The sequence below is a fragment of the Manis javanica genome, chromosome 8, assembly GCF_040802235.1.
Source record: "Manis javanica isolate MJ-LG chromosome 8, MJ_LKY, whole genome shotgun sequence".
Classification (NCBI taxonomy): Eukaryota; Metazoa; Chordata; class Mammalia; order Pholidota; family Manidae; genus Manis; species Manis javanica.
The window spans coordinates 11234650-11261689 of NC_133163.1; the positions used below are offsets into that span (position 1 = coordinate 11234650).

The window sequence follows — 27040 nt, forward strand, 5'->3', positions numbered from 1 at the left end:
CAGCCTGGAATGGGGCAGGGCCCAGAAATGGCGTGGGCTGTGAGCTGATGTCTGGACGGGGCAGGCTCCTCGCGACACCTGTGGTCCCCCTGCTGTGGGCTCAGGGCTGTGCTGCCGTGTCCAGTCTGCCCCCTGGTGGAGTCATGGAAGCGTGTGGCTGTTGGCTGCCATTTCTTCCAGAAGTGCAGAGAAGCCAATGGGGGTGGCGGGGAGCCCCTGACAGCAGCATCAGTCACCGTGGTTTTCAAATAGGCTCCTCGCCCCGGAGGTGTTGGGAGTTGAGGGGAAGGTGGCGGGTGTGTCCTGATGTGGGGCCGGTCAGCCCTGTGGCTGCCACCTGGCTCTCAGGCCACAGCTCTCTCTTGAGGTTCCACTCGGGGCTGGGCTCTTGGAAGGTGCTGGGCAACACCATGAGTGAACTGACCCCCAAACACAGCTTTGTGGGTGATGCGTTGGATGTGCGTTTGAGGTGGTGGTGCCCACGCACCGTCACCCAGAGGTTTCCCTGGGGCTTTGTGTCCTCCTCCTCTCTCAGACTGTGACATGCCTCTCAAGGGCCCGAGCCAGAGCTGTTGCATTTGCTGGGCCTCTGAGGGCCGGGTGGGGCCCAGGTGCCCGTCTACGTGGGCCTGTTCAGGGTTATGGAGCGCATGAGCACCGGTGGGGCGCACACGGTCCTGGGATCTGCCCCAGTCCCTGCTCTAGCTCTGACCCTTCCTGGTCACCGTTTCCTCTGAGTGTCTGCGGGAGGCCTGGCCTTTCTTCCCAGGAAAATGCGCACAGCTCCCCTGTTGGCATGCCGTCTGTAGTTCATGCAGATCCTGGTGCCCTCCCTGCACCCTTCCTGGGCTCAGCCCATCGGTACTCCGGAACACAGGACCGGGGCAGGGTAGCCCTGAGTTCTCGGGAGCACTGTGATATGTGAGTGGTTGGGGGCCAAGGGTATTGTGGGTCAGGGAAGGCTTCCTGGGAGATTTCTGACTGTGCTGAATCCTGAAGGCTGGGATGGAAAGTGTGGACCATGGCTTGGAGATGGGACGCAGCCCTGCATGCCCAGAACTGCGTGCTCTAGGAGTGTGGGGCAGGGAGGTGTAGGTGAACTGGCAGGGGGCCTTCGTGTGCTCTGGAGACCCCAGCCCTCACCATGGGCTCTGTGTGGGGTGGGGTGAGCTAGGGCGCGTGTGGACAGCGGCCTTGGGATGTGGGTGAGTGATGGAGGAGACAGGGTCCAGGCGTGGAGGGCAATTGGCAAGCACCTGGACCAGGGTCAGAGGGCGGGAGCAAGAGATGGCCAGGATTGGACAAGCAGCCGGAGCAGACTGAAGGGTTTGGGAGGGTGGATGGGCCGAGGCTGACCTTGGGAGGGCACGCCACAGCATCAGACCTGATATGGGAAGAAAGGGGGAGCCATCGGGGAGATAGCTGGGTTAAGGAGGGTCAGCCAGGCTGTCGCTGGTGAATACCGTGGTGTGCAGGGTCTTGGGGCATCTGGGCCGAACCTGTGCCCACAGAGGGCTTGCCCCGGGATTGGAGAGGCAGACAGTTGGCTGAGAGGAGAATGAGCAAACTTAGGGTCTCCGCAGAACTCCAACCAAACCCCGCTAGGGAACCAGCCCTCCTACTCTGACAGAAGGCAGCTCTGAGGATGGCATAGGAGCTCATAAACCTCCCTGGAAATGGGGGCGTTCGGGGGACCATGGCCTCGAGAGGTGTAGCCCCCGACTCGCCTCGGCCTCCTGCCTTCAGGGGACTGTAGTGGATGTTCTGGGAGGATGCTTCCTGGCTGCTGAGTAATCTTCGTTTTCTTTGTTTTTCCTTACAGGAAACGAGGGATAGAAGTCGTGCAGGTGAGTACAGACCACACCCTTACCATTATCCAGGTGAAGGGCCTTCCAGCGCTCTCATTTCCCCCACTCCCTGAAGAGTCTGGCGCTCGGCCCTCTTGTTTTTAACCGTCTTCCCCTGCGGAATCTCTGTGATTTCCGCCCTAGTGGGACATGGGTGGGGGCAGGTGGTCTCTTGGGTTTGTGGAGTTGCTGTGGCTTTGTTGGTGGAAGGAGCCTTCTGGGAGAGAGGTGGGGCTCTTGGTGGGGGTAGAAGTGGGCAGGGTGAGGGGCATAGCCACCCAGCCAGACAACCATGGTCCTGGTGCCCTGTGGTTTGTCTCTGCCTGTCCTCACGCTCTGCAGAGGAACACAAGCCCTCTGGGCTCCTGCCTCAGCTGTTGGGCCCTGGGGATGGGCTGGCACCTATTGTGGATCATTCTTGTGAGTGGGGTCATCTCTGAGACCACTCCGGTCCCCCGTCTCTTCTCCCCCTCCCCTCAAGTCACGGTGCATTCCCTCCCCTGATCACCTCACTCCTTTTCTTCTGTCAGTTGGCCACACCTGATCTTTCCTTTGGGCCCTGGGCTCCTGGACAGTGGGCAGAGTCAGTGGGGGGCTCCTGATACCTGTGTTGCTTCACATGTTGTGGACTTGGCCCAGGTGCTTGTTGGCTGGAGAAGGAAGGAAAGAAGGATGGATGGGGAGAGAAGCTCTCCCAGGGCCTGAGGCGGGCTCTGTGACCCCGAAATAGATGTACAGGCTCTGACAGCAGCCGTGGAGGTAGTTTCTGGAAGCCTCTCATCAGTTGTAGATTCTTCATCCAGTCGTATCTTGATTCTGCAGAGTTGTATGATCTGCACTCAGCCTTTCTCTGCACCTTAATTTCTCCATACATCAAAAGCGGAGAGTCAGAAGTCAGGAATGGCTAAGAAGTGCACTTTCAAAGCCATTTCTGATTGACTGGTAATGGCTGCCTGGAAGATTCTAAATCTCTGAATGGCTGAAGGCAAGACTGATTGGTAATGCCTGCCAGGGGTCCTGAAGTGGGCAGAGGAGGTAAGGTTGTGTGTTTGCTATTTTGGTGTTTGGTGTCGCGGGGACCATTCTTGCTCCAGAATGGTTTGGCTTCTTTTTGTCTTGGTCTTTTCTCATGGCTGCCTTGGAAGTCCCTGGACCCTTTGCAGATGGTGCTGTACCCACCACTGAGGCCTGGACTCATAGAGCTATAGTGGGAGCTTGCTGTGTGAAGGCCCAGGTGGTTGGTTAGCTACAGCTGCTTGTCAGAGTCTACAAGGAAGTTTCTTTTGGGAGACATTTTTAGAGGAAGTGAATTCTCATGCTCACTAACAAGCACTCTGCTAAAAAGGGAAGAAACGTGCCCTTCCTCCAATATCTGATTCCTGTTGCTACATGATCTCAGACTAACACAGAGGGGTGTCACCCCCACCACGAAAAGGGAAAGGAGGAGAGTGGAGGGAGCTTTGGAGTTTCAGGATGTGAGGGACAACCCTGGAGGGGTCAGCGTGTTAGCTTTACAGGGCTTCCTGGTAGGATTTAGACTAAATCCTCCCTCTGTGGGCGGCGCGGGAGACTGGAGCCATTGTTGAATGTACCAGGTACAAGAAGAGTTAGGACATTTTTCTTGATGTGTCTGCTGTTCATTTTGGTGATGTCTTGGGAGAGGAAGTGGTGGCTGGGACCAGAGTGGAAGCCAAACTGGGTGCTTTCCCCGCCAGCATCTAAGAATAAAATCCACCACGACACTTCTACGTTCACCTCCTCCTGGCATCCCTGAGTGTTTGGAGAACTTGAAATTTCAAGACAGAGAGAAAGGCCTTTTACGAGGATTGGAAGCCAAGCCACTTGGCTGGTTTTTCACATCAACCGTGCCACTGGGCACCAGATCCCCAGGCTGGGGGGCCGCTGGGTGCAGGTGACAGGCTTCTCGCTAGTCACTAGGTGTCAGTGATATAAAAGGATGGGAATAAGCAGTCCGCCAGCTGCCACCCAGTATTTCCTGTGTTAGATTCCCTGATGACACTGTCCCATTTTGTGCAGCCACCAGTGGCATGAATGGTGTTTTCACATCCATTTTAGAGATGAGGAAACTGAGGCCCAGAGTGTTGTGACTGCTCTTGGGAACTCAGCTGGCAAGTAGTAGAGTTGGGATTTGATGGCAGGTTGGTTTGTTTCCACAGCCCATGGTTCTCTGCTAACTGGGTCTCCTCTGCATGTCAACAGACTGCTCCATTATTGCTTCCAGGCCTCTTATTACCTGGGCTTTGGCTACTATTAAAAAAAAAGGATGTTGGACCTAGGGTCAGGAGCCAAGACTGTAAAATGCTGGTAAGATCCTGCATATTTGTCCCTGTCATGGGAGTTATTTGTCTTCTTGCTGTTTAGTGGCAGTAGTAACAGTATGAGTGGTAACATCATTAGGTGCTACTGGGAAAGAAGTATTTGTGTGTAACAAGGTGGGGGTGGGAGCACACAATTTGCATATCTCAGCTTCCTCCTGTGCTCCTTCCCTTGGCTGCTGGTGTGCTTGGGACCAGCGGCCCCTTGCTCACAGACCCTCCTCCTAATTTCTCAGAGGCTGTGCAGCACACACTTGAGGAGCAAGGTCACCTGCATTCACGTTTCTGGCTGTATGACCTTGGGCCATTTGGCCAACCACTTGGTGTTCCAGTCTCTTGGTCTGCAAAATGGGGCTGATAGTCCCTGTCCCCTGGGATCAGTTAATTGAGGTGAAGCAGTTCCACTGTGCCTAACGCACAGGAAACTGGCTGTTTACGCGCTCATTATCCACAGGCGGATATGAATCTGGTGTATCACCCGGGCAGAAAACCCTGCTGGGCGCCATGTGGCCAGTTGTCCTGGACCTGGGGCAAGTGTGGTATTTCCAGTTCTTTGTTTGCAAAATTTGAAAGAGGATCCAATTGAGTTGCAGCTGATAGAACACAAAAATGACTTTTGATAATAATTACGGTAGTTCTTGAAATATAATTCCAAAGAAATTCAGAGAACTTGCCACGGTAAATCTTTTTCCATTCCATCTTTTTATTTGAAGTAGTAGTTTCAGCAATTGTATCTAAACAAATTGAAAAATAAGATAGAATTGATAGCAAACTGCCTTCTTCTAGCAATAGGTGATATTTATCTGTGGCTACATGAAATAATTTTTTAAAAGTCCCTTCCATCCCTTCAGAGATGTATTTCTAGTAAGGTGTAATTTTTAATGTTTATTACTTATACAAATTTGATATACATTTCTGTCATATTGGTCAATTATGTACTAATAGTAATTGTTATAACAGTTCAGTCCAGAAGACAATTTTGACACTTAGAGCTTTGTGGTCACATGTAATTAAAAAATTAAAGCATTTATATATGTATTTTTTTTGACCTAGCAGTCTAATAGACCAATCAGTAAAATGCTTTCGAACATAAAATACATTGATAATAGAAGCATTTCTGAGGGATGTGTATTGGAAATTGAAGCTTAGGGAGGCAGAAAGAACATTGCCAACTTTCCAAGTGTTTAGGAGAGTCTGATTCTGTAATTCTAAGATAGATGATGGTGAATCTCAAATTGCAACGGTATTTAGATTCCACTGGATCCATTTAAAAGAGAAACAGTAACCGTTTTGTTTGAAATGTTAATATTTATAATATGTTGGAAATTACATCCTCTACAAGTATTTAAACTTATGATGAGAAATTTTAGATGTCAGCTTGGAAATGTGCAAATAGACACACAGTATTTAAACATTTATTTTGTGAAGTTTGGTTTGAAGGCCACTGCTTTAGAATATTACCCCATTTGCTTCTTAGAATGGGGTTCTGAGGCAGGTACTGCCTTGGAGAGGGATAGTGGCTCTCAGGCCACCCACAGGCCCCAGGGCAGCTGGGCCATCTGGGCGCCAGGGCCTGTGCATCCACGGAGACCCAGGAAGGCCGGGCAGTGTCTGACCTGGGCCTGCAAGGCCAGGTGATGCTTGCTAATAAGGACAGCCTGCCATGCCTTGCTCATGTGGTGTGAGGAGCCCAGGTGAGCCTGAGTCCAGGAGGGGTGGAAGTCCTGCCCTGTGCTTGTGCTGGGGCTCAGGCTAGAGGAGGAGGGGAGAGTGAAGTAAGGGTTCTGAGACATGGCACCTCCACCCCTGTGTCCCGAGGGGCCACCTGTTGTGACAGTGAGGTTGCAGGTACCTGAAAGTAATGGTTCACGGGTGCCTGTTGCTTCAGTTTCCTCCTCTGTACTGTTGTAATGAGGATGCTGGACTCACAGGCCCCCTGAGTCCACTATCCCTGGTGCTAACAATCGACCTCACTCAGCCATTGAGGTGAGACCCCTCATGGCCGGTAGGTGTGGATTGGGAAGACTGGGTGCTCCCTGCAGCAGCATTTAGCAAATCTTATCTGGGCTTGTGCTGTGAACTAGGCTGCAGGTGCTGGGGACTCACTAGGTGCCTTCAGCTTGCTGAAGTCTCTGGTGTCAACAGCTAGAGGCTAAAGTGGGTGGGGATCAGTGACCTACGTGGGGAGGAGGGTCTTTACCCAGCTGGTAAGTCAGGAAGGCTTCCTGGAGGAGGGCAGTGGTGATGAGCTTCATCCACCTGAAAGCCTGGCTTAGAGGCAGGTCCAAACCCCAGCTCCGACCAGGGCTGATCTGCTCCTTAGGCCTTTCTGATCCTGCTTCTGAAACAAGTAGGGGCTAAAATGACCAAGTGCCGAGCATGGCACAGCCATCGCTGCCCCTCCGCCCAGCAAGCCTTGGTTGGGAGAAGATAGCTTGGTCACCTGGGTCATCTGGGGCCTGGGGATCCCAGAGGTGGGCCTCGCTAGAGGCCTGCATCAGCCTTTAGGATGCTTTCTCCCAGGAGCATTTTCCACTCTGCCCTGACCTGTGGGGCAAGTCTGGGAGGGAAATCTGTGGGGTTCTCTGTGCCTGGAGCCCACTGCCCCTCTCTGGGGCAGCCCTGAGTTTGGTGGAAGATCTGGAAAGAGTAACTCCCCACCTGTTTCCTGCCTTTCTCCAGCCTCCGCATCCTCAGGAACATGTATTTTGCATCCCATCCCTGTGCCAGCACTTTCTGTAGGCTTTTACCACGTATTTTCAAAGTGCGGTGGAAGAAGGAAATGACTGTTAGTGTGAGAGGGGCTGCAGTTTTACTTTAATATGCTCATGAGCAAGCTCTAAGTGTGCGCAGAAGAGGTACCTATTACACGTTCACTGTCTTCTTTCCAAATTCCTTGAGAATTCAGACATTATGAAACCCAGTCTCTGGAGCAGCCACTGTTTCTCAGGCAGGCAAGGAAGTAAATATGTCTCTCCTGTTTGCAAAAGAGCGAAGGGCAGGCAGCAGACCTTTGCTTCAAGGTTTACTCCAGAGTTGTTGCCTCCTTGAGGTGTTGGGGTTCTTTGTACGTTGCCCCCCTGTCTGCAGAAAGCATTCAGAGAAGGAGGTTGGCTGGTGTTGGATGATCAAGCAGGAAGGGGCAGACAGGTGCCAAGAGCAGGCCTGTGTGCCCAGGGCTGATGGAGGGCTGTGTTCTGGGCATCCGGGGTTGGAGCTGCACTGATGACTCCCCTGAGGTCATGGCGAGCCCAGAGGGCTGGGAGGGCTCGTCTGTGTCATAGGGGCCTGCGCGGGCACGGGGGTGGACAGAGGTGGAGAAGGCCTTAGGGAAGTTGGTGCAGAAAGACCAGGTGCAGGTGTGGGAAGGGAGCATGGTATTTGAATGTTGTTGCAGGCAGGGAACACTGTGGGAACTAGGACCCAGAGCCTGGGCTAGGGGTTTGTTGATTTCATGTAGTTTGGAAGTGCTGGGGCCTTGGCCCTGAAGGAGCTGGTGAATGGTCAGGCCAGAGAATGCAGCAGGGCCAGACCACACACAGGAGGGCGGGGGCTTCTCCGTGGAGAGGTTAGTTGAAGGCAGTGGGAGAAGATACCACCAGAGAGGCACATGGGGAGATGATCAGCTAAGACTGGATCGGAGAGCTGAGTCTTCTAGAAGGAGCCTGGGGCCATGGGGTAGCAGGGTGGGAGTGGTGTGGGTGATGGGGTCTGGCTGGAATTAACTCGGTAGTGGAGGGCAAGGGGAGACAGAATGGCAGGGAGACACCTGGGTGGATATGGGGCATGAAGGAGAGTGAGGGGTCAGTTTCCAGATTCCTACCCTATTTCTGGCCAGACAGCTGGACACAGGGGTGCAGGATGAGGAGCTCTGGGGGGAGGAAAGGCTGGTTCAGACAGTGTGTTGAATGCAGGGAAGATAAATTCAGTAGCTGGCTTCCTCCTTTAGAGCCAGAGGGGAGTCACCTGGCTGAGTAGTAAGCTTCTTTCCAAGGATTAGACATGCTGAATTTTCCATTCAGCTTTAAAAACTGTATTTGTTAGTTGGGCAATATTTTCACAAGGTTCAAAAATTGTTTTTTAAGTGTGAATCAACAGCTGGCTTCCCTCTGCTGCCAGCACTGTCTCCAGGGTAACCCCAGTGGATGAAGACCTTGGTGCCCTCACTGGATTTTTTCTTAATTGAAGTTTAGTTGATATACAATATTATGTTGGTTTCAAGTATACAACACAGTTAGTTCAACAGTTACACACATTATTAAATCCTCTCCCTCACTGGATTTCATTTCCAGATAATGGGGGCCCAGGTAGGGCTGGACACCTGGGAACTTTCTTCCATCTGCTCCCTCTGCCTGGTGCTCTGGAGCCAAGTATAAGGGGCTTTGAGAATATCAGTTGCCTTGGTGTTTCCTAGGGGCCTGACATCCTTGCAGGTAGAAGACTGCAGCCATCCCACCACCTACCCTCTAAATGGAGTGTGGCTCTGACCCTGACCTCTGACAGCAGCACCTCCAGGGGCAGTGGTCACAGGGTTGGGAAGATGGCTCCGCACACAGCATCTCCACGTGGTTGTTTGGGCCCATGATTGGGATATAGATTGTACCTGGCTGTGTTTCACCTCCCTGTGGAGCCCAGAGATCTGGGTTTGAGTTTCCATTAATCGGTTTTCTGACTGTGTGTTAACTCACTTTCTTTATCTTTAAAATGTGTTGACACTTACCACGTAGGACCTTAGACACCTAATAGAAGCTTCACAGAAATAAGGATTTATTTCCCTTATCCTTTGTTTTGAACAACACGCTTATGAGGGCGGACACAGCCACAGGCAACACTACTGCTTAGAGAAATTACGTGCGTGGTGTAGGAATGTGGCCTTTTTGTCGCCCCCTCCTCCCTCAAATGTAACACCTCTGGGTTTCTAACTATTGTGGATTTTAGTTTAATTTCCTTTTTTAAAAGATAGGCTTTAGTTTTTAAAATTTGAAACACAGATATTTGTATTCTTTTCAAAGCATTGAAAATTATTTTCATTCTCAATCTCCTTTACTTAGGATATATATTTAACAAATAGAGTTAGACAGATTATTTTGTATGCATGATCATCAAAGTATTTTTTTTTATTATGGTGATACCTGGGATGGGGGAAGTGTTGCATAAATATGGTTCTGCTCATATCATATCAAATGTTTTTAGTAGCCATTACAAGGAGATCACATTTTGGAGGACAGTGGGAAAATGCTCACAAGCTGATGTTAGGTCTGCAATGTATACTGACTGTATGGCTTCAGTTCGCCAGTTTTATTTTCAACTCTTGAGCTTTGCAGGCCTGCTGGTACCAATAGGAGCTCCGGCGCCTGTCTGTCCCATGTGGCTCAGAGGGCTGTGATTCTCAGTTCAGGGGTATTCTTTTCCCAACCTTTGACTTGCTGAGTCAACTCGAGCAAGTCCTTAAAGAAAAAGTGCGCCTGCAAGGAAAGCCAGGGTCCAGGTGTATTCTTGCAGGACCCAGGTTCCTCCATACCTTCCCGCACTCAATCAGGGCTCCAGTCCCCTGGTCCCCTCCTCCCTTGGTCGGGCTTCAGATCTCAGCAGCCTCATTGCAGTGTAGCAAGTGAGCACTTCATGTCAAAGCAGAGATGGAAGGAGGAACATGGGGAAAAAGGAAGCTGTGAAAATGAGCGGAAGGCTAAGCCTGTCACCACGCCTGCCTGTCACCCTTTGGGCTGTGCACCCAGGGTCAGCCCAAATCAAAGAGCCGGAGGCAGAGATTCCACTTTGAAATAGCTGCTTATTTAAGGGAAACAAAAGCAAAAATAAACAAGTGGGATTATAGCAAACCAGGAAGCTTCTGCACAGCAAAGGAAACCATCAAGAAAACAAAAAGGCAACATACCAAACAGGAGAAGATATTTGTAAATGATGTATCCAGTGAAGGGTTACTATCCAAAATATATAAAGAACTCGTACAACTCAACACCAAAAAAAAAAAATCTGATTTAAAAATGGGCAGAGGGACTGAAGAGACATTTTTCTAAAGAAGACATACAGATGGGTAACAGGCACATGAAAAGATGCTCATCAGGGAAATGCAAACCAAAACCCCAATGAGGTACCACCTCACACCAGTCAGATGGCTAATACCAGCAAGGCTAGAAATAACAAGTGTGGGCGAGGATGTGGAGACAGGGGAACCCTCAGACTGCTGATGGGAATGTAAATTGGTGGCAGCCACTGTGAAAGCAGTTGGAGGTTTAATTTAAAAAAAAATTAAAAATAGAAATATCGTGCAACCCAGTAGTTCCACTTCTGGGTATTTACCTGAAGAAAACAAAAACACTTAACTTGAAAAGATAAATGCACCTCAGTGTTTACTGCAGCATCACTTACAATAGCCAAGATAATGGAAACAACTGAAGTGCTATTGGTAGATGAATGGATTAAGAAGAGTGGTACATATATACAATGGAATATTACCCAGCCATAAACCAAAATGAAATCTCACCATTTGCCAACAATATGGCTGGACTTACAGGTATTATGCTTAGTGAAATAAGTCAAACAGAAAGACAAATACTATATGGTTTCACTTCTTTGTGAATCTAACAGACAGACAGACAACACAGATCCAGAAAGAGACTCATAAATCCAGGGAAGAAACGGGTGGCTGCTGTAAGGGATACGGAGTGGAGGGAATGGGCAAAATGGGTGAAGGGGATAAAAACGCACAAACTTAAAAACGCACAAACTTACAGTGACAAAATAAGTCACAGGGATGAAAAGTATAGTGTAGGAAATACAGCTGATAGTGTAGTAGCTTTGTATGGTAACAGATGGTAACTACACTTACCATGGTGAGCATTTTGTAATGTGCATAAATGTTGAATCACTGTCGACACTGAAACTAACCACTGAAACTAATACAATATGTCAACTATACTTCCCTCCCCTGAAAAAAGTAGCTGCCTGGTTTGAAGTTCTCGGGTGAAGCTGTCTAGAGCATTGCCACTCAGAATTGCAGCCTGCCAACCCCTGGCACTGCCGCTGCCACCCTCATCTCCACAGCCTGGGAGCTGGTTGGTGTGCCCAGCCCAGAGCGCTGAATCCAGACCTCAGCTGAGCTGGGCAACAGCACGGTTGCAGAAGCTTCAGTACAAACTGTTGGTGCCTGTTTGAGTTGGGCACCTTCTGGGTCTGAGCCTTTGAGTGAGAAGGTGAACTGGCAGTGTGAAGGCCCTGGGTACACAGCCCAAAGGGTGACAGGCAGGCGTGGTGACAGGTGACAGGCTTAGCCTTCTGCTCATTTTCACAGACCACGAATCCTCTGGGAATTCTTGGGTTGGTTAAGAAGCTTGCATCGCCCTCTCCAGCTCTGTTCCCTCTCTCATGTTTCTGTTTGTCCTGCTAGACCTGTTGAGATGTCACCTCATCTGTGACACCTTCCCGGCTCCCCCAGCAGACGACCTCCTCCTGCAAGCTGGAGCTGCCTTGTTGACGTGTCCCCTGGGACCAGAACTTTCTTGTCCCTGAGTGCATTCTTATGTCCCTTGCATTCTAGGTCATATGGGAGTAGGACACTCCCACCTTGCACCTGAGTTTGTGCTCATTAGGTGGCCTCCCTTGAAGTCCCAGGTCACCCTGCTGCCTCCCCTGCCTTGGTCAGAATCCACCTGGAGGCCAGCAGGCTGGGAAATATGAACTTTCTGCTGGGCACACTGTCACTTCACTGGAGCTCAGGGTTCTGTTACTAAAGAAGAGGAAGATGGCGGATGGGTGTTGGGCTGCAGGTAGCCACGTCCAGTACACTCAGGCCCTGGAGTTAGAACTGGACTGGGGTTGTGACTCTGAGACGATGCAACTGAGGTACAGCACAGAGCCTTGTACATGGCGTGTCCTCAGGAGCAGCTGTTTGTTAATTACCGGTGCTATCACTGACCTCGTCATCCTTAGGAGCCGTGGAAGTCAATACGCGCCTAAGAGAGGCGGTGTGCAGGTAGACCTGAATGATGGGATAGGTAAAGGAGCCAAAACCAGAGGATCTCTTGTTTGATTTGTTATCACAACAAAAAGCAAAGTGGCGAGAAATGTGCACCATGTGAGTTACATGCATTTGCTTTGCTTAGAGCAGGGCTGACAGAGATGGCTTTCTTGCTGTGGTCCTGTGGGATCCCAGCTTGGATGTCCCCTCCTTGGCAGCCCGAGGCCCTGTCCTACATGCAGGGATGGGTGCAGCTTGGCTTGCGGTACCCTCTGGATTGGAGTGTGCCCTGGCTCGGGTGCATTAGAGGGCACAGGCTAATTTACTTCCTTCTTCCTGATCTCCAGCCGTGATGGGGTGGAGACATCACCTCTGAGTGCTGACCCCTGACCATGGCCACATGAGCCCCCCCACCCCCCCAAACCTCATGCTAGCTCACCAACTGCTGGGAGAGGCTGGGGAGGCTGGGGAGGCCCCGTGCACAGCTGAGATTTTTATGGCCTTTCCAAATGTGTTTCAAATCCAGAGCTGTAACTTGGCTCTGTCTGTCTGTCTCTCTTAAGTCACTGCTCTCCCCTGACTTAGAGGACACCCCTGGGAACCACTGTGGCCCCAAGTTTGTCCTGAGTTCTCTGATGTCATGTACAAGTGGCAGGTGGCCTTTTTAGGTACTCCCATTGCTCTGGAGTACCTTGTTCCCCTTCCACATAGGCTTGTTTTCCAGCAGGACCACCAGTCCGAATAATTTTGTTTTTGAACTTTCTCTAATGGTTGTAGAGCATATGCCGTAAGGAGATCTCGGCTCGCACTGTGTCCCGGGAACCTGGTGGTGGAGCTGGGCTCAGTCGTCGCTTCCACAGAAGCCACTTGGGAGGTGCTTAGCAGTCAGTGGGAAGGGGGTGGGGCGGTGCTCTGATCAGGTGTCCTGGGGGAACCCCGAGGGCTCTGGGTGCTCAGAAGAAGGTGACCAGCTCAGGTGTCTGGGCAGTAACCACCCAGCAGGATTGCTTCAGAGTCATGGCATGCTCATGTAAGAATTCCAAAACGCTTTGGTGACTTTGGGCTGAGCTTCTGCGAATCAGCCCAGATGGCAACAGTACTAGCTCCCGTCTGTGCCTTGCTTGCTGGGTGCCACTGTTAGCGCCCGCACTTGCCAGGTGAGAGCACTGAGTTTCAGGTGGTGCCTTTGCCGTGTGCCACCCAGCAGCAGAGCTGGCATCGGATTCAAGGGGTGTGTGATGGCAAAGGCAGGGTCTTTTCTGCTCAGGATGCTGCGTCCCTGCATGGAGAGATAGGTGAGCTGGCCTGATAATTGGGTGAACTGGCCAGATTTCCCTTCTGCCCCTTTGTAGCTGTGCAGCTCTGGGTCAGTGGCAAAACTTCTCTGAGGCTCATCCACCAGATATTGACAAGATCAGTAAATAAGGGGGGCGAGGTCCGGTGAGAAGACCCTCCTTAGGGGCTGCATGGGAAGCCTGAGACCAGGGACAGAGCTTAGGTAGCATGGTATGCAGGATGGTGCAGTGGTGAGGGCCTCGTAGCTGCTGCTCACTGGTTTTCTTCTTCTTGGGCTGATGTCAGGGCTCTTGTGCAGCTCATCCCCTTGTCTAGTTGGGCAGAAATTTGGCCTTAACTCTGAGTCTTCCCCATCCTTGCTGAGTGGGGGCCCATGGGTCCCTGAGCAGAAGGGGTGTGGGTGTTCTGGCCTGGAAGTAGCCCTGGCTCACTCCCTTATCCCTGCCGGGACAGTATTTTTGCTACAGGCCCTGCCAAGTAGAAATCAGTTATTTACAGTGTTTTGACAGGATCATCAAAAGCCTGGATGGGAAAGGATGCCTTTGGGGCTGAGCTAATGGCCTGGGAGTGTGGCTTGCGGGGGAGAGGAGCCTGGCACAGGAGAGAGAGGAGGGATACATGGTGGGCACAGGGGCTCCACATTTATTGACCTTGATAAATATGAGGCCCGGCCCCCTGCCTAGCCCAGGTTTGTAAGGTACGCTGACTGAATATCCTGGGCTGGCCATTCGGGGCTTGCACTTCAGCAAACCTGGTGTTTCCCAAGCCAGCTCGAAGCCTCGGCCTCCCTATTTTGCTGCTGAGACCTTGGTGCTGTCTTTTGTCTGATGGGGACAAGGGCCTCTGCCCAGCCAGTGTATCTTGCGGAGAAGCCAAGACATCCTGAGATGTGATGAGGCTGGGCCTTGGCCTTGGCTGTGAATGAGTCAGTCTGTCTGCGGCACAGCCCAGGGACCCTCCCACTTGCCCCATTTTATCCTGCCTCAACCAGCATGGAGCTGCTGTGGGACCAGGGCCACCTGCCGCATCATCACCTCTGTCCCCTGTGATTCTCTGACGCTCCAGAAGGAATTTGAAAATGCCTTTCAGGGAAGTCCAGGAGAGCCTCCTGTGTTTACCCGCAGCCCAGATAACGAGCAGCCAACTTCACTGATGTTCTTGGAGATTTTCCTCTGTGTATAGAAATGGAAGATGTATTTATATATTTTAGACAAAATTGTTACTGTTTCATAATCTGTTCCCCACAAACACACTTAGCGTATTGTTACCATTTACTCTTTTGTTAAATGTTCTACTTAGGCTTGTTTTCTTAATGGCTGCATAATACTCTCTTGGTGAGCAAAGTTACTGAATTCCAGTGGGTGTTGGTGGTGGTTCTGGTTTGTCACTCTTACAGTGTTTTGATGAACATCTGGTTCTGATATCATTTGGGCGAGCCTGGGATTATTTCTGGGGCTATATAAGTAATAAATCATATTTATTGGTTTTGCGTTTCATAAAAGTAATACGTACGTCTTGGTTAAAAAAGCCCCCAAACATTATAGGGAATTGTGGCAAGGGACTGTCATTTTGGAGCTTGTCCTTCTGGACTTTGGAATGCACTCAGGTGCTTATGTGGTGTCTGTTACTCTCTCAGGCTGCCTCTGTCTTGTCCTTTCTTACTCCTGTCCCAGAACCACTCTTTCTGCCCCTGGCAGCTGGGGCCTGGGGCCTGGCTGCAGCCCTGCCCAAGGGCATTTCGCTCTGTGTGTTCCTGACACAGGGAAAGGGATGGAGAGTGTGTGCTGGTGGGCGTGCCTGGACCCTGGGTGGTCCAGTCCTGCCCCTTCCTAGTACTTGGCTGGCCTGTGTGCCCTGTGGTCCCGCATCCCCCTCTGGGGCCCATCCTGCTCTTGAGCACCTTGCCCTCTTTGCACATGTCTGTGGTTGTTGCCGAGGGGACAGTCTGGCTCTGCCAGGCAGCTGGAGTGATGGGGAGCTTCCCACCCCCTCCCCCCACCTCCCTCAGGCAGCAGGCCGCATATATAGTGGTCAGCGGACCAGCCTTTTCCATACAAGTGTTGGTGGCCCTTTTACCAGCAGGGCTATGGGTGAGTTATTTATTCCCCTGGGCCCCAGCCTCCTCCCCTGGAAGAGGGTATCATGGCACTATCACTCAGGTCCAGAAGACTAGTTGAGATAGAGCATCAAAGCACTTATGACAAAGCCTGGCACAAAATCCATGTTCAGTGATCCATGTCTGGCAGTGGCATGTTAGATTCATCTTGTCCTTGAGCCAGTTTGTATTCATGGACTGAGGATTGGAAAGTTAGCTTTTGAAAAGAATATCAAACATGTCAGGTTCCCTTGGGGATGGGGGAGTTGAGTCCATCCCTATAGCACTTCCCTGGTGGAATGGGCCCAGCTCAAACTTTGGGGGAGAATTTCCAGTGTGGATATGGCTCACTGACCCAGTGAATCCTGACCACGTGATTTTGAGCCAATTCCTTGTCATTGCTGAGCCGGAGTCCCCATCTTTCTTGGACATTTCTCCATTCTGTAGATGAGGAAACTGAGGCTCACTTGTTCTAAGGTGTCCTTGTTTTAAGGACATAATCTAAGGTCACAGAGCTAGCACGTACCAACCCCTGTGGTCTTTGAATCCAGATGGGCTTGAACCTCATGGCCTGGGCTCTATTCCTGCCCTATTCCTGCCCTAGTGCTAACTGGACCTCCCTGGTTTCCCATAAAAGCCTACTGCATCCTTCCTGAAATTTCCTGACGCTTCTGTGAACCCAGCCCCCAGTATCTTGCATTTGCCTTTGCAACAGATCAGAGTCACCCCCATTCCCGAGTGTGGTCTTCCATCCCCCATGCTGACGTGCACCTGCTCAGCCTGCAGCCCCTTTAGCCTGCCCTCACTGCCGGTGAGAAGGTCCGCACCCTGCACACCTTGCATGGTGGTTCTGCACTCATCTCCCCAACTCAAGTTTGTTCTTGTTCTGACCTTGCTATGTTTGGTGACCTGTGCCTGTCCCTCTTCCTATCAGCTGGAGGCCTGGCAGGAGGCAGAACTCCCCTTCAGGTGGTTCTGAGGAAATGATTTTAATGTGGGGACTATTTGCAGAGGTGGGCGGGTGAAGGAGCCAGTGGGGCTGGAGAGGCACCTAGCACCTAGCTTTGGGGGCTGTGACTGCTCCCAGGGCCAGTGGGGCAAGGGCCTGTCCCAGGGAGGCTGGGTAGCAGCTGTGGTCCCTGCCTGAGGCACATTGTTGATGTGGGGGGTGGGGAAGACTCAATACCTAAGCCCCCCTCTCCTCCTGCCCTCTGATCTCTTCCAGGTGCCCAGGTACAGTTGGAACCCAGAGGTCAGCCTCTCGGGCATGGAGCAGGCGGTTGGTGAAGGGGGAATGAGAGGGAGTGAGCCACACCCCTGCTCTGAGACTCTCTGGACCTCAGGGCAGAATAACATTGTGCCCTGTGGCCTTGAGGTGCCACTCCGGGGCTGTTGGGAGAGGATCTGTGCCCCTCTGTCCTTACCCAGGCCCCAGCATGGTCCCCCAGCTCCGACTACCTGTGGCCCTGCGGCCATCATCCTCGGGCCCACTTTTGGTCCACTTTCGGTCATCCACTAGTTGTGTTTGTGGGAGTTGACACACTGTCAGGGGCTGGGACGCAGCAGAACTAGTCTCTTCATTCTTTCCACCACTGGACATCCACTCAGGCCTCTGTAACAGGCCCTTTGCTGTCCCCTGGGAGCACTGGCATGACAAGTCTTGAATCGCCTCAGTGCCTGTGGCTCAGGGAGAGAGACAACCTGAGGGCTGTGTCATAAGAGGGGCCCCTGTCCCCTCCTGCCAGCACAGCGTGCCCGGAGCTGGTGAGCCTACCTCCTCCTCCTGTGGCCCTTGAGATGTTTCATGTACTGCCGAACTGGAAACTTGGGTCACAGAGCCTGCAAGCCTGGAGAGGAGGGCCCCGAGGGCCCTTGCAGGCTTTCCCAAATTGTGGCAGAACCAGGTCTGGGCTGCAGGAACTCTGGGCTCACTGTCTCTCGTGTTCTGGTTTCTTCTCCATGAAACTGGCTGGTGGCCCTGAGGGAATCTCTGAGGTCCTATCTCACTCTTCTCTCCTGTGAATCTCTGACTCTTCAGAAAGCAGGGTAGAAAATCTCCCAATTCTCTCCGTCTCTGTCTCCTTTTTTTTCAGCTTTTTGTCCTGAAGACAGCCTCGTGAAGTTCACATGTTTATACTCCAGAGTCAGGGATTTGAGCCCTCCTGGCCCTTGGGTGCCAAGTAAACGTGGGTGTGAAAACTCTGTTGATTCACTTGAAGCAGACCCCTTTCATGTTCTTCAAATAGAGCCGATTTCTAGAGAATTCAGCTAGTTCCCCACATTAGGCCTCATCCAGGTGCAGTTCCTGTGCGTGTAGTCGGTGTGCATGTGACAGCCTGTGTGTGCTCGGTGGTTTTGGAGTTGGGCCAATCTGGGTTTGCGTCCTGTCTCTGACTGTGACCAGCTGTGTGACCTTGGTCAAGTCACTGTGCTTCCGTCTCTTTGTCCACTACAAGGCTTGTCATCATAATGGTGTTGATACTTGCCCTGTAGTCTCCCAGGTGGCATTTAGGAGGACCAGGCGGGAGAGCACACGCTCAGGTGCTTTATAAACTGTAAAGTGCCCTGGGAGGTGCACAGCTGTGCCTGTGAACTCTCCTTAGCGGCACCTAGCTTTGGAGCCTCAGGAAGCATTCCTGGCAAGGCCCAGTTTTTAGTTTCACAATATCATGCGCAAAAATGCTCACGTGTAGTTTATTTAACTTTAAGTGGGGCAAATTCTGAAATGGGTTGTTTATTATCCAAGTTGAATTTTTAATTTCTCATAAATTCCCTGCAAATTGCTGTGGTACATCTATATTTATTGAATCTGTCAGCATTGTTTATGGCATTGAAGCCTGCGCTCCTGTGTTTGCACGCTGTTGCCACAGCGATACTGGGGTCTGATGCTCTAGAAAAGAGGCCCTGCTCCAAAGTGGTGTGGAAGGTTCTAGAATGAACTGGTGGTGTATAGTAGAGCTGTGGCTTCCACACCAAGGGCTGGCTTTGGGTCAGATGAGCTGTTTAAGATTCTGAATTCCGTTCTACCTGTACCTCATCCCTGTTGCTTCCTATTGCTTGAGGGCCTGCACTGCTTCAGTCTCCTATTTCTATGCCCCCAAACCCTTCCTGCCCCAAGTGTGGTCTGGGAACCGCAGCAGCTGCATTGCAGGGTCCCTGTGGGAAATGCATGTCCTCCCTTAGACCTGCTGTGTTGGAGCCTGTAGTGCAACCAGATGGCAGGTGCCTTCTCACCTGTGACCTGTCTGGGACAGCCCTGAGGCCTGGGCCAGGTGGTTCTCTGTCCCTGCCCCCATTCTGACTTCACTTTCTCACTCCTTCTGCCTGCATGGAGCAGGCATCTCCCCTACCTCCTGCCACATCTGGCTCACCCACCTGCTTTGCAGGTACCAGGCTCCACTTGCACTGTTGCCCCAGCCTTCTCTCTCTGGGAGTTATAGGCATCTCAGAAAAGACAGCTCCCAAGACACCATTTCTGTGAAGCCCTCTCTGCTTTCCCTGGTCAGGCCCAGTTTCACCACAGTTCCTCCATGGCCCAGAGGCCTCACCTGCCCGAGTCCCACAGAGCTTCCTGACCCGCCTCCCTGCTGTCTTCCTGGAACATGAGCTGCTGGGGGCTCCGACTGCCTGCCTGTCTCCTGGGCACTTGGCCTGCGGCCAGCACTCAAGAATGCCCCTCCAGTGAGCTGGCCTTCAGGGGCCAAGACTGGAGCCCAGACTTTTCCCAGGAGCCCATATGCCCTTTCCCAGAGAAGGGACATTGTGGCAGGAATAGCAGGGATTACTGGGGAGCTGTATCCAGCCAAGGTCTGGTTGGCAGCTGAGGCCAGGGGCCGGTGAGGATGGGGCTGTGGGCTTTGGGAAGGCACCTGCGAGAGGAAGAGACCCAGGGGACAGCTGGGAGGTGCAGATGTGAGTGCAGAAGCTCAGCTGGCCTGCTGGTGTTCATTGAGTGTCTGCTCTGAACCGGGCAGAGTGGGACTTGGGGACTCTGCAGTTAAGGAAACACACTCCTGCCCTCATAAAGTGGCCATGGCTGCAGGAGTGACAAATACATGTTATGAAGTGAGTGACACGGCACAGAGGCTAAGGGAGGGACACTGATACATGGGTTTTGGAACATGGCTTGGTTTAAGTTGACGTGTGCTACACCCTTTGGGCCCACAGTTCCACCCCTGGGTAAATCCCCAGGAGAAGGGAGTGCTGAGTACTTCTGTCCACCGCGGGACGGACATAAAGTGTTCAAAGCAGCGGTTATAGCCTCAATGTGGAAACAGTCCAAATGTCCATCAGCTGTGGAGTGGATACATGAGTCGTGTTCTGTTCACACACTGGAACCCTGTGCAGCAGTGAGAACGAGCCAGCAGCTGCCGCCCACGAACCACGGATGAGTCCCGCCGACGTGGTGTCCAGCCAAAGAAGTCAGACCTGGAAGAGCACGACTGTACGATCATGTTTAAGTGTAGTTCTTGACCAGGCAGAATTCCTCTGTGGGGAAAGAAGGCAAGCTAGTGGCTACCTAGGGGACAGAGTCCTGGGTGGGCACAGGGCAGGTCCTTCTCTTCTCCGTCTTGATATTCAGTGTCAATTTATGGACATTCATCAAGCTGCTCACTTACGATACATGCTTTTTCTGTATGCTATACTTCAGTAAAAGGCTTATACCCTGGGCTTATTTCTGGAACACTGGCGTCCAAGCAGCAGTGTTTGCCAGGACATTGGTGCCCCTCCTGAGGCTCTGCTCTGGTGAAGATGCTCTCCTTGCCACTGGTGGCATAGCCTCCAAGGAGAGGCTGGCCTGGAGGGAAGCCAGCAGCCCCAGGATTGTCATTCTTGCCTGTCGTGGGATTGGAGCCTCCCTGTAATCAAAGGTGCACACTCCCTGCCTCTGGCCCACTCCAAGCAGGCACTTGTGAATGTTTATGGACGACTGAAGGTGGTTCTGTCCGAGTGGTGCCAGCCTGTCCTTGGTCATGTGCACATGGAGGTACAGGAGTCCCGCCTGTGCTCTGTTCTCTAACTCTGGCCTGCGAGCCGGAGACGTGGTGCTGGCGGAGGAGAACGTGCATGTCCGGGTGCTGTTGTCCAGACTGCACCAGCGAGTTTATAACCACCCGTGTTTTTTGTGTGTTTTCCCTGTGTCAGGCACTGTCCTTCCTGTTCAAGCCTCCTCATACCCTCTGTTTACAGATGAGGAAACTGAGGTCAAAGTAGATACATATGGGTGGCTTGCTCACTTTCATTCACTTTAAAGTGGGGACTGTGCTTGCCTCCAAATGCAGGGACTCTCTCAGGTGAGCACCCGACAGAGGACCACACCAGAGGGAGGGGTGAGGGTCGTGTGGGAAGGAAGATCAGCAGCAGAGTGGGAAGGAATGAGTCATTGGATGGTTACAAGGAAGTGCTTTCAAGAAAGCCTTTCCTTCCCCACCCATCTTTCTTTCCTCCAGGCACCAGTATGACTTCCCTCCTTCTGGAATCTTCTCTGTTAGGTCTCCCCTGCTGATGCTAAAGCCTGGCTCTCCTGTTTGCCTCCCAGCATCAGCCCAAGCTCCACAGACCACCGGCATTACAGTCATCTGGGAGCTTTTTAAAAAATAAATACTAAAAGACTTTATTATTTAGAGCAGTTTTAGGTTCACAGCAAAATTAAGCAGAAGGTGCAGTTACGTCCCCTGTCCCCAGCCATGCAGAGCCTGCCTCTCTAAACACCCCCTCCGGAGTGATGCATTTGTTACAACCAATAAGCTTACATTGACATTATCACCCAAAGTCTATAGTTTACATGTGGGTTCATTCTTGGTGTCATCCATTCCTGTGGGTTTTAATCAATGTATATTGACGTGTATTAACCTTATAGTATCACACAGAGTGTCACAGCCCAGTTTTGTATACCATGTGGTATATAGTTTCATTGCCCTAAAAATTCTGTGTCCCTTGTATTCTTGTTTAAAGTCCTTTAAAAAAGAAAATACCAATGGGGCAGCATAAAACCAATCAAGATTTCTGGGAGTGGGTCCTGAGTGTGGGTTTATGTTAAAGTTTCCCAAGGTGATTCTGATAGGCAGCCAGGATGGGGCTCTTTGGGTTAAAGTCTGTGTGTCTGAGTGTCACCAGAATCCCTAGGAGGGCATCTTCAACCAGGTGGTGGCCCCATTGCAGTGTCTCTGAACCAGTTAAGTCTGAGGGGGCTGATGAGTTGTGTCTCTGACAAGTCTCCTGGCGGTAGTGCTGCAGCAGGTCTGAAGACCCCACCTGAGAACCACCAGTTTTAATCAATGGTGGGGAAAGATGTGGTAGGCCAGGTATGCCTCACTCGGAAGTCACCAGAGCTCTTTCCGAGTTCCTTGGGGTCTCTGGAGGGTTGTGCCTGGGTTGCTTTCCTGGATTGATTGCACTGTGTGCTCTCAGAGTGGGGAACAGAATCTAGGTACGGGAAATGGGGTGGATTTCCTCTGTCTGAGCCCCCATGCTTCAGCCACCAGGCCCTTGGGGATCCTGGGTTTGGGAGGAGGGTGGTGGTGCAGTCAGGAATTGCACTGAAGGCAGGTGGTCCAGGGGAGCAGGTCGGTTGGTCGCCAGCCAGCCAGGGGGCCTTCCAGCCTGCCGAAACTCCCAGGCTGGCAGCCTCCAGGGGTTCTGTTAGCACTCGCGCCAGGACAAATGGGATCCCCAGGGAAGGACAGCCCAGACCAGGCATCTCTGGGTGGGGGTGTCAGCCAGGTCTGGCATCAACACTTGGACCCTGTACAGAGCCCAAGACCCTGGGATCCTGGTGGGAGAATCAGGCTGCTGTAAATGCCTGGCTACTGTAATAAAAGACCAGTAGAAACGACGTCTGCTCTGCTTGGCCTTTTAGAAGTCCGGCAATAAAATCAATGTAAATATAGCTAACCTTTGGGAGTGGTTTGTAAAGCACTTGAAAAAATTCCTCATATAAATGCAAGACAGTGCTGCAAACTGTAGGGATGATTAATTGTCCTGCCTTTTAGATGTGGAAACTTTAGGGTCACAGAGCTACTAATTAGCAGAGCTGGGATTTGAACCCAGGGTCTTCTCTGCTCTCTCAGCCCTCCTCCCACCCACATGAACCCCCAGGTGGAGGTTAAGCCTCCTCCCAAGCAAGCTCTGCCCACAAAAGGATGAAGAGACTGGTGTTCTGTGGAGTAGAATGTGCTAGAATTTCTCATAAATAGAGTTGTTCTTGAAATGGGTGACTCTTCTTGACATTCCACAGCCCAAAAGGTGTAGAAGGGACTGCCCTATATCTCTAACAATGGCTGGAGTCTGTGAGTTGCTCAGCGTTCAGACTGAAAGACTGTATTACATCTGCTTCCCACCAACCATGCTGAGGAACAGTGAGTTCCAGGGGACTTTTCAAGCTCATTAGACTGGAGCTGGCAAGAGGGGATGGCACAAGTTTCCAGACCAGGCTCTTGGAGGAAACTAGAGACTCCCTGCGGAGGGTGCCTGCTCTTCAGGGGGGTGGTTGCTGATCCCAGCACACGACAGGCGCCCTTTAACCGCAGCAGCGACTGTCATCTTTTTTGATTTGAGGGTCTCCATGTTAGGTTTCATTTTGAGCTAGACCTCAGAGGTCACAGAATGTTTGAAAACCACTGGCGTTGGGGGCAGAGCCAAGAGGCAGGAGGCAGGGTCCGACCGAGCCAGGGCCCCAGAAGCTGGGCAGGCCTTGGTCGTGGAGGTATGTGTGTGGAGGGTGCTGTGGGCTGCCGAGTGGGCAGACCAGCCAGGCCCCCGGGGGGTGGAGGCTGGCCGTCCTTGGCTTGACTGCGTCCTTGACTGATGGTTCATCTGGTGTGTGTTCCTTTGTGTGTGGGGCCAGCTGGGTCCTGGGCTGAGCCCTGGGGCGTAGGGAGGGCAGAGCTGTCCCCGTCCTGGAGGAGCTTCCAGTGTGTGGGAAGGCAGACTGGCTTTGGCGGACTGGACTCTCTTCTGGGCACTATTGTCAAGGAGCGTAGCATCTTTGTCTGCACAGATATTCTTGCCCGTCTCATTCCCACTGACTGATGAACGTCACTCACTTCCTCCTGAGACCTCGTGGATGCCACCTACTGAGCACTGCCAGTGTGATGGTCTCTGCAGGGGGGCTGGCTGTGGCTTCCTGGGTCTCTAACCAGATGACCACACCTTTTAAGAATTATGCTTGTCCAACCTCTCGCCGTCCATGCCTTCGATTTGCCACCTTTCTGAGTGGGTGACGGGAACAAAAGGAGGAAAGGTTACTTATGCAAGGAGGGACAAGGAGCCCTGTAGAACCGCACAGCATGGGTGGGGTGCTTCCAAAGGTCAGCTGCAGGAGATGCTCCTTGAGAGCCCGGATCCCTGGCATGAGCTTTTTCCCTGCATCTCTTTCAGTGGTCAGGCCTGAAATTGCTACTCGGGGAACCATCTGGAACACATGGTGCTTAGTAGCGAAGGGCCTCCGTGTATGGACAGAGTCCTAGTGGTTTATAGGGCGAGCAGGAGTGGAAGTATCTGCCTTCCATCCCCACTGCAGGGTGCAGTTCAGATAAGAGGGGGGCTTATTCTGCCTGCTTGAGGCTCTTGGAAGAAAAGATTTTGACAAATGCAAGCTTAGTTCTGATTTACAGGCTGGCTGCACAGATGGGAGAACCAGTATAACCACTGGGCTTTCTCTAAAATGTGCCCTGTGGGGGCCCTCAGTGCCGCCCAACCCTCCTTGTGTAAACTCTTGCAGACCAGCCGAAGTAGTTTGTTTCTATTTAAGGCAGTGAGATTTGCTCCAGCCTGCTGCCCCCTAGCCCTGCTTTGCCCCAGGAAGGCTGTTCCTCACGTGGTCTTTTGTAAGTGGCTGAAGCTGAGCAGGGGCTGCCCTTCCCAGCAGGCCTTCCCCGGCAGGCCTGCAATGTTGGGGAGGCACCATGACTCACCACCTTCCCTTCCAAACCTGCTTTCTCTCCTGTTTTCCTGGATCATAGTGAAGTCACTATCCGCCATCTCCCACCCAGGCAGCCAGCCGGGATGCCTGTATCCCCCTCCCGCGTCCAGATCTCATCTCATCTCATCAGTTTCTGGGTCCTGTTGAGTCTCCCTTGGGAGCCTCCCTAGCCCCTTCCCACCAATGTCTCCTTGCCGTGGGGCCTCCGTGGCCCCTTACCAGGAGGGCCCATCCTCCGGCTGGCCCCCGACCCTGTGGAGGATGCTTCCATCAGCAATCTCTGAGTCACTCCTCTGCTTTCCATTGTCTTTAGGTGAAAGTCTAAACTCTTGAGAATGGTTTACTATTCTCTTCCCAGTTTTGCCCTGCCAGCCAGGCCGACTCACCACCTGCCACTCCCCGCATCAAACCCTCATCTGCCGCCATCCCTGTGCCCCTGCACACGCCCGTTGTGACCCGCCTTGGCACACCCACCTTGATCCTGGAAGCAGTCCCTGACCCCACTTGCCCCCTGCCTTCAGAGGGAAGCTCTTCCTCCTCCGGGCTGCATCTGCCTAGTGCCCGGGCTCCTTGCTCTCCCTCTGGACTCACACTGTTGGGGGTTGACAGCCCCCCTTCACCCTTGCCTTGAGGTCTTTGAGGACCCTAACCTCTCACCTTAGTACTTAGCAAAGGACCTGGCACGTGGGAGGCCCTTGATAAGTAATTCTTGTGTATTTGTTGACTTTACCCCAGGGTCAACTTATAAGGCACAGAAGTGGTTTTTTAGGACTTTAAAGGGATGCAGGGTCCCCATTATTTTTTAATATCTGGGAAGTTGCCTTCCCAGCACATCTTCATTCTCCATCTTCCACATGGTCCCTTTTTGCTCCCGGTGGCATTGGAGATTGACCCAGTCCTGTCATGAAAACATTGTTCCCTTTGCCAGAGACTTGGATCCCAAGCCTCCCTTGCAGCTAGAGGCACCCATGTCTTACAGTTCTGGCCAATTAGATGTAAGAGGAAAAAGAGTATTTCCTCTCTTACAAAAGGCTCCTGTCCCCTTTTTCCTGCCTTCCACATATCCTCTGGGGAGAGGGTACCTGGAGCTGTGGCAGCCGTTTTGTGACCGTGAAGTGATAGGCATAAGGACAGAAATCTGCCATAGAAAGCATGGCAGAATAAAAACTTGAAAAGAACCTGGCTTGACTTCAAACTATTGAAACTCTCTAGAGACCCACCTCCCTCCAACCTTTTTGTCCTTATGATTTAAGCCATTTTTAGTCAGTGTTTCTTAAAATCAAACACATCTTCACTAATTATTCTGAGGTTGGTTGACTTTTTTTTTTTTAAATGAGAACCAAGTGTCCCTTTGGGATAAGGACTGGCCGTCACACACACACAAAAACTTTGAAGCCTGAAGACATGTGCGAAAGAGAAGGACACCAGTATTGAAATTTAGATGCCCAAGGGGATCTAAATGTCATGGGGATCATGTTCATTTGGACATATATTAAAAAATCAAACTGTACCCTGTGTATGATAAAACCTTAAAGGCTCTTTAGTTTGTAAACAACATATTTTTGCATGAAAGGAAAAACTTAAGAAAATATGAATAAATAATTTATTAGCATGTGTGTCTCAAAAAGTTCATAGATAGGTAGGGCAGGTTTCAGGCCATTAAGGTGCTTCACCAGCAGCCGGCCTCACTGTGGGGCCAGACACTAAAGCTCACGAGCGCTCAGGCCATCTGCCCGGTTCTGCTGCCCAGCTTCAGCCCCTTTCCCACTGCCATGCTGTGGCTTCAGGAGGGCATGGTTAGGTCAGTTGGGAGGTGGATAGAGAGAGAAAGTGCAGCAACAGCCAAGAGGCCTTTGTGATTCTTGTAACTCACCTGCTCACTGCTCACCCTGGGCCGAGGCCTACTGTGGACTTGTGGGGGGCCTCGGCACCAGCTTGCAGTGCTAACCTGGCCCCGCCGTACTTAGAGGTGGTTCTGTTGACAAGAGCTACACTGTGGGGATGCAGCCCGAGGTGGCTACGTAGTTGCGGAGCATTGACCACAGTGAACAAACTCCGGTGTTTTGTGTACTGGAGAGTCCGCACCTGCTGTGGGTGGCAGGAATAGTGTCAGGGGGCCACAGAAGGTTGTCGGAGTGTGCAGTCCACGGAGAAGTGGAAAAACACCCACCCGTTCCCTCAGTCTACCCCTTGCTTCCCAGTTGACCACTCATTTGGAGACCCTTTTGCATGCTATTTTTGTGCTAGTCCATTGGGCTGACCGTCCCTACCTGGCCCTTCCTAGAAGGTCCTGAAGCTGCAGAGCAACCGGGTGTCTGAGCACTAAATTGCATCCAGCCGTTTCCCCCCTTTCTATGTGCTGGTCTTACCTCTTTTATGACAGGGACGTGGTTCATAGTATTTTTTTCATTTTCCATCTAGAGCACGTGGTGGGGCGACATGGAAGAGGAAGTTGGAACTGGGTAGACCCAGTGCAGAGCCACATGGGGCCAGCACCCTGGGGCCCTGGGCGAGTACAGTGTATCTGAGCCTTGGTTTCCTTTTCTACAAAACAGAAAATGGGACTTG

General features: G+C 51.8%; 1 protein-coding gene across 2 annotated transcripts in view; it reads left to right on the top strand.

The window, feature by feature from the left end:
- ITPK1 (inositol-tetrakisphosphate 1-kinase) overlaps positions 1–27040 on the top strand; it is a 161060-nt gene that overhangs the window by 35959 nt on the left and 98061 nt on the right. For both annotated transcript variants that reach the window (XM_036991712.2, XM_017680576.3), the window contains one exon: positions 1823–1847. In XM_036991712.2, the coding sequence (XP_036847607.2) occupies positions 1823–1847 (25 nt within the window). The remainder of the gene's footprint in view (positions 1–1822; positions 1848–27040) is intronic.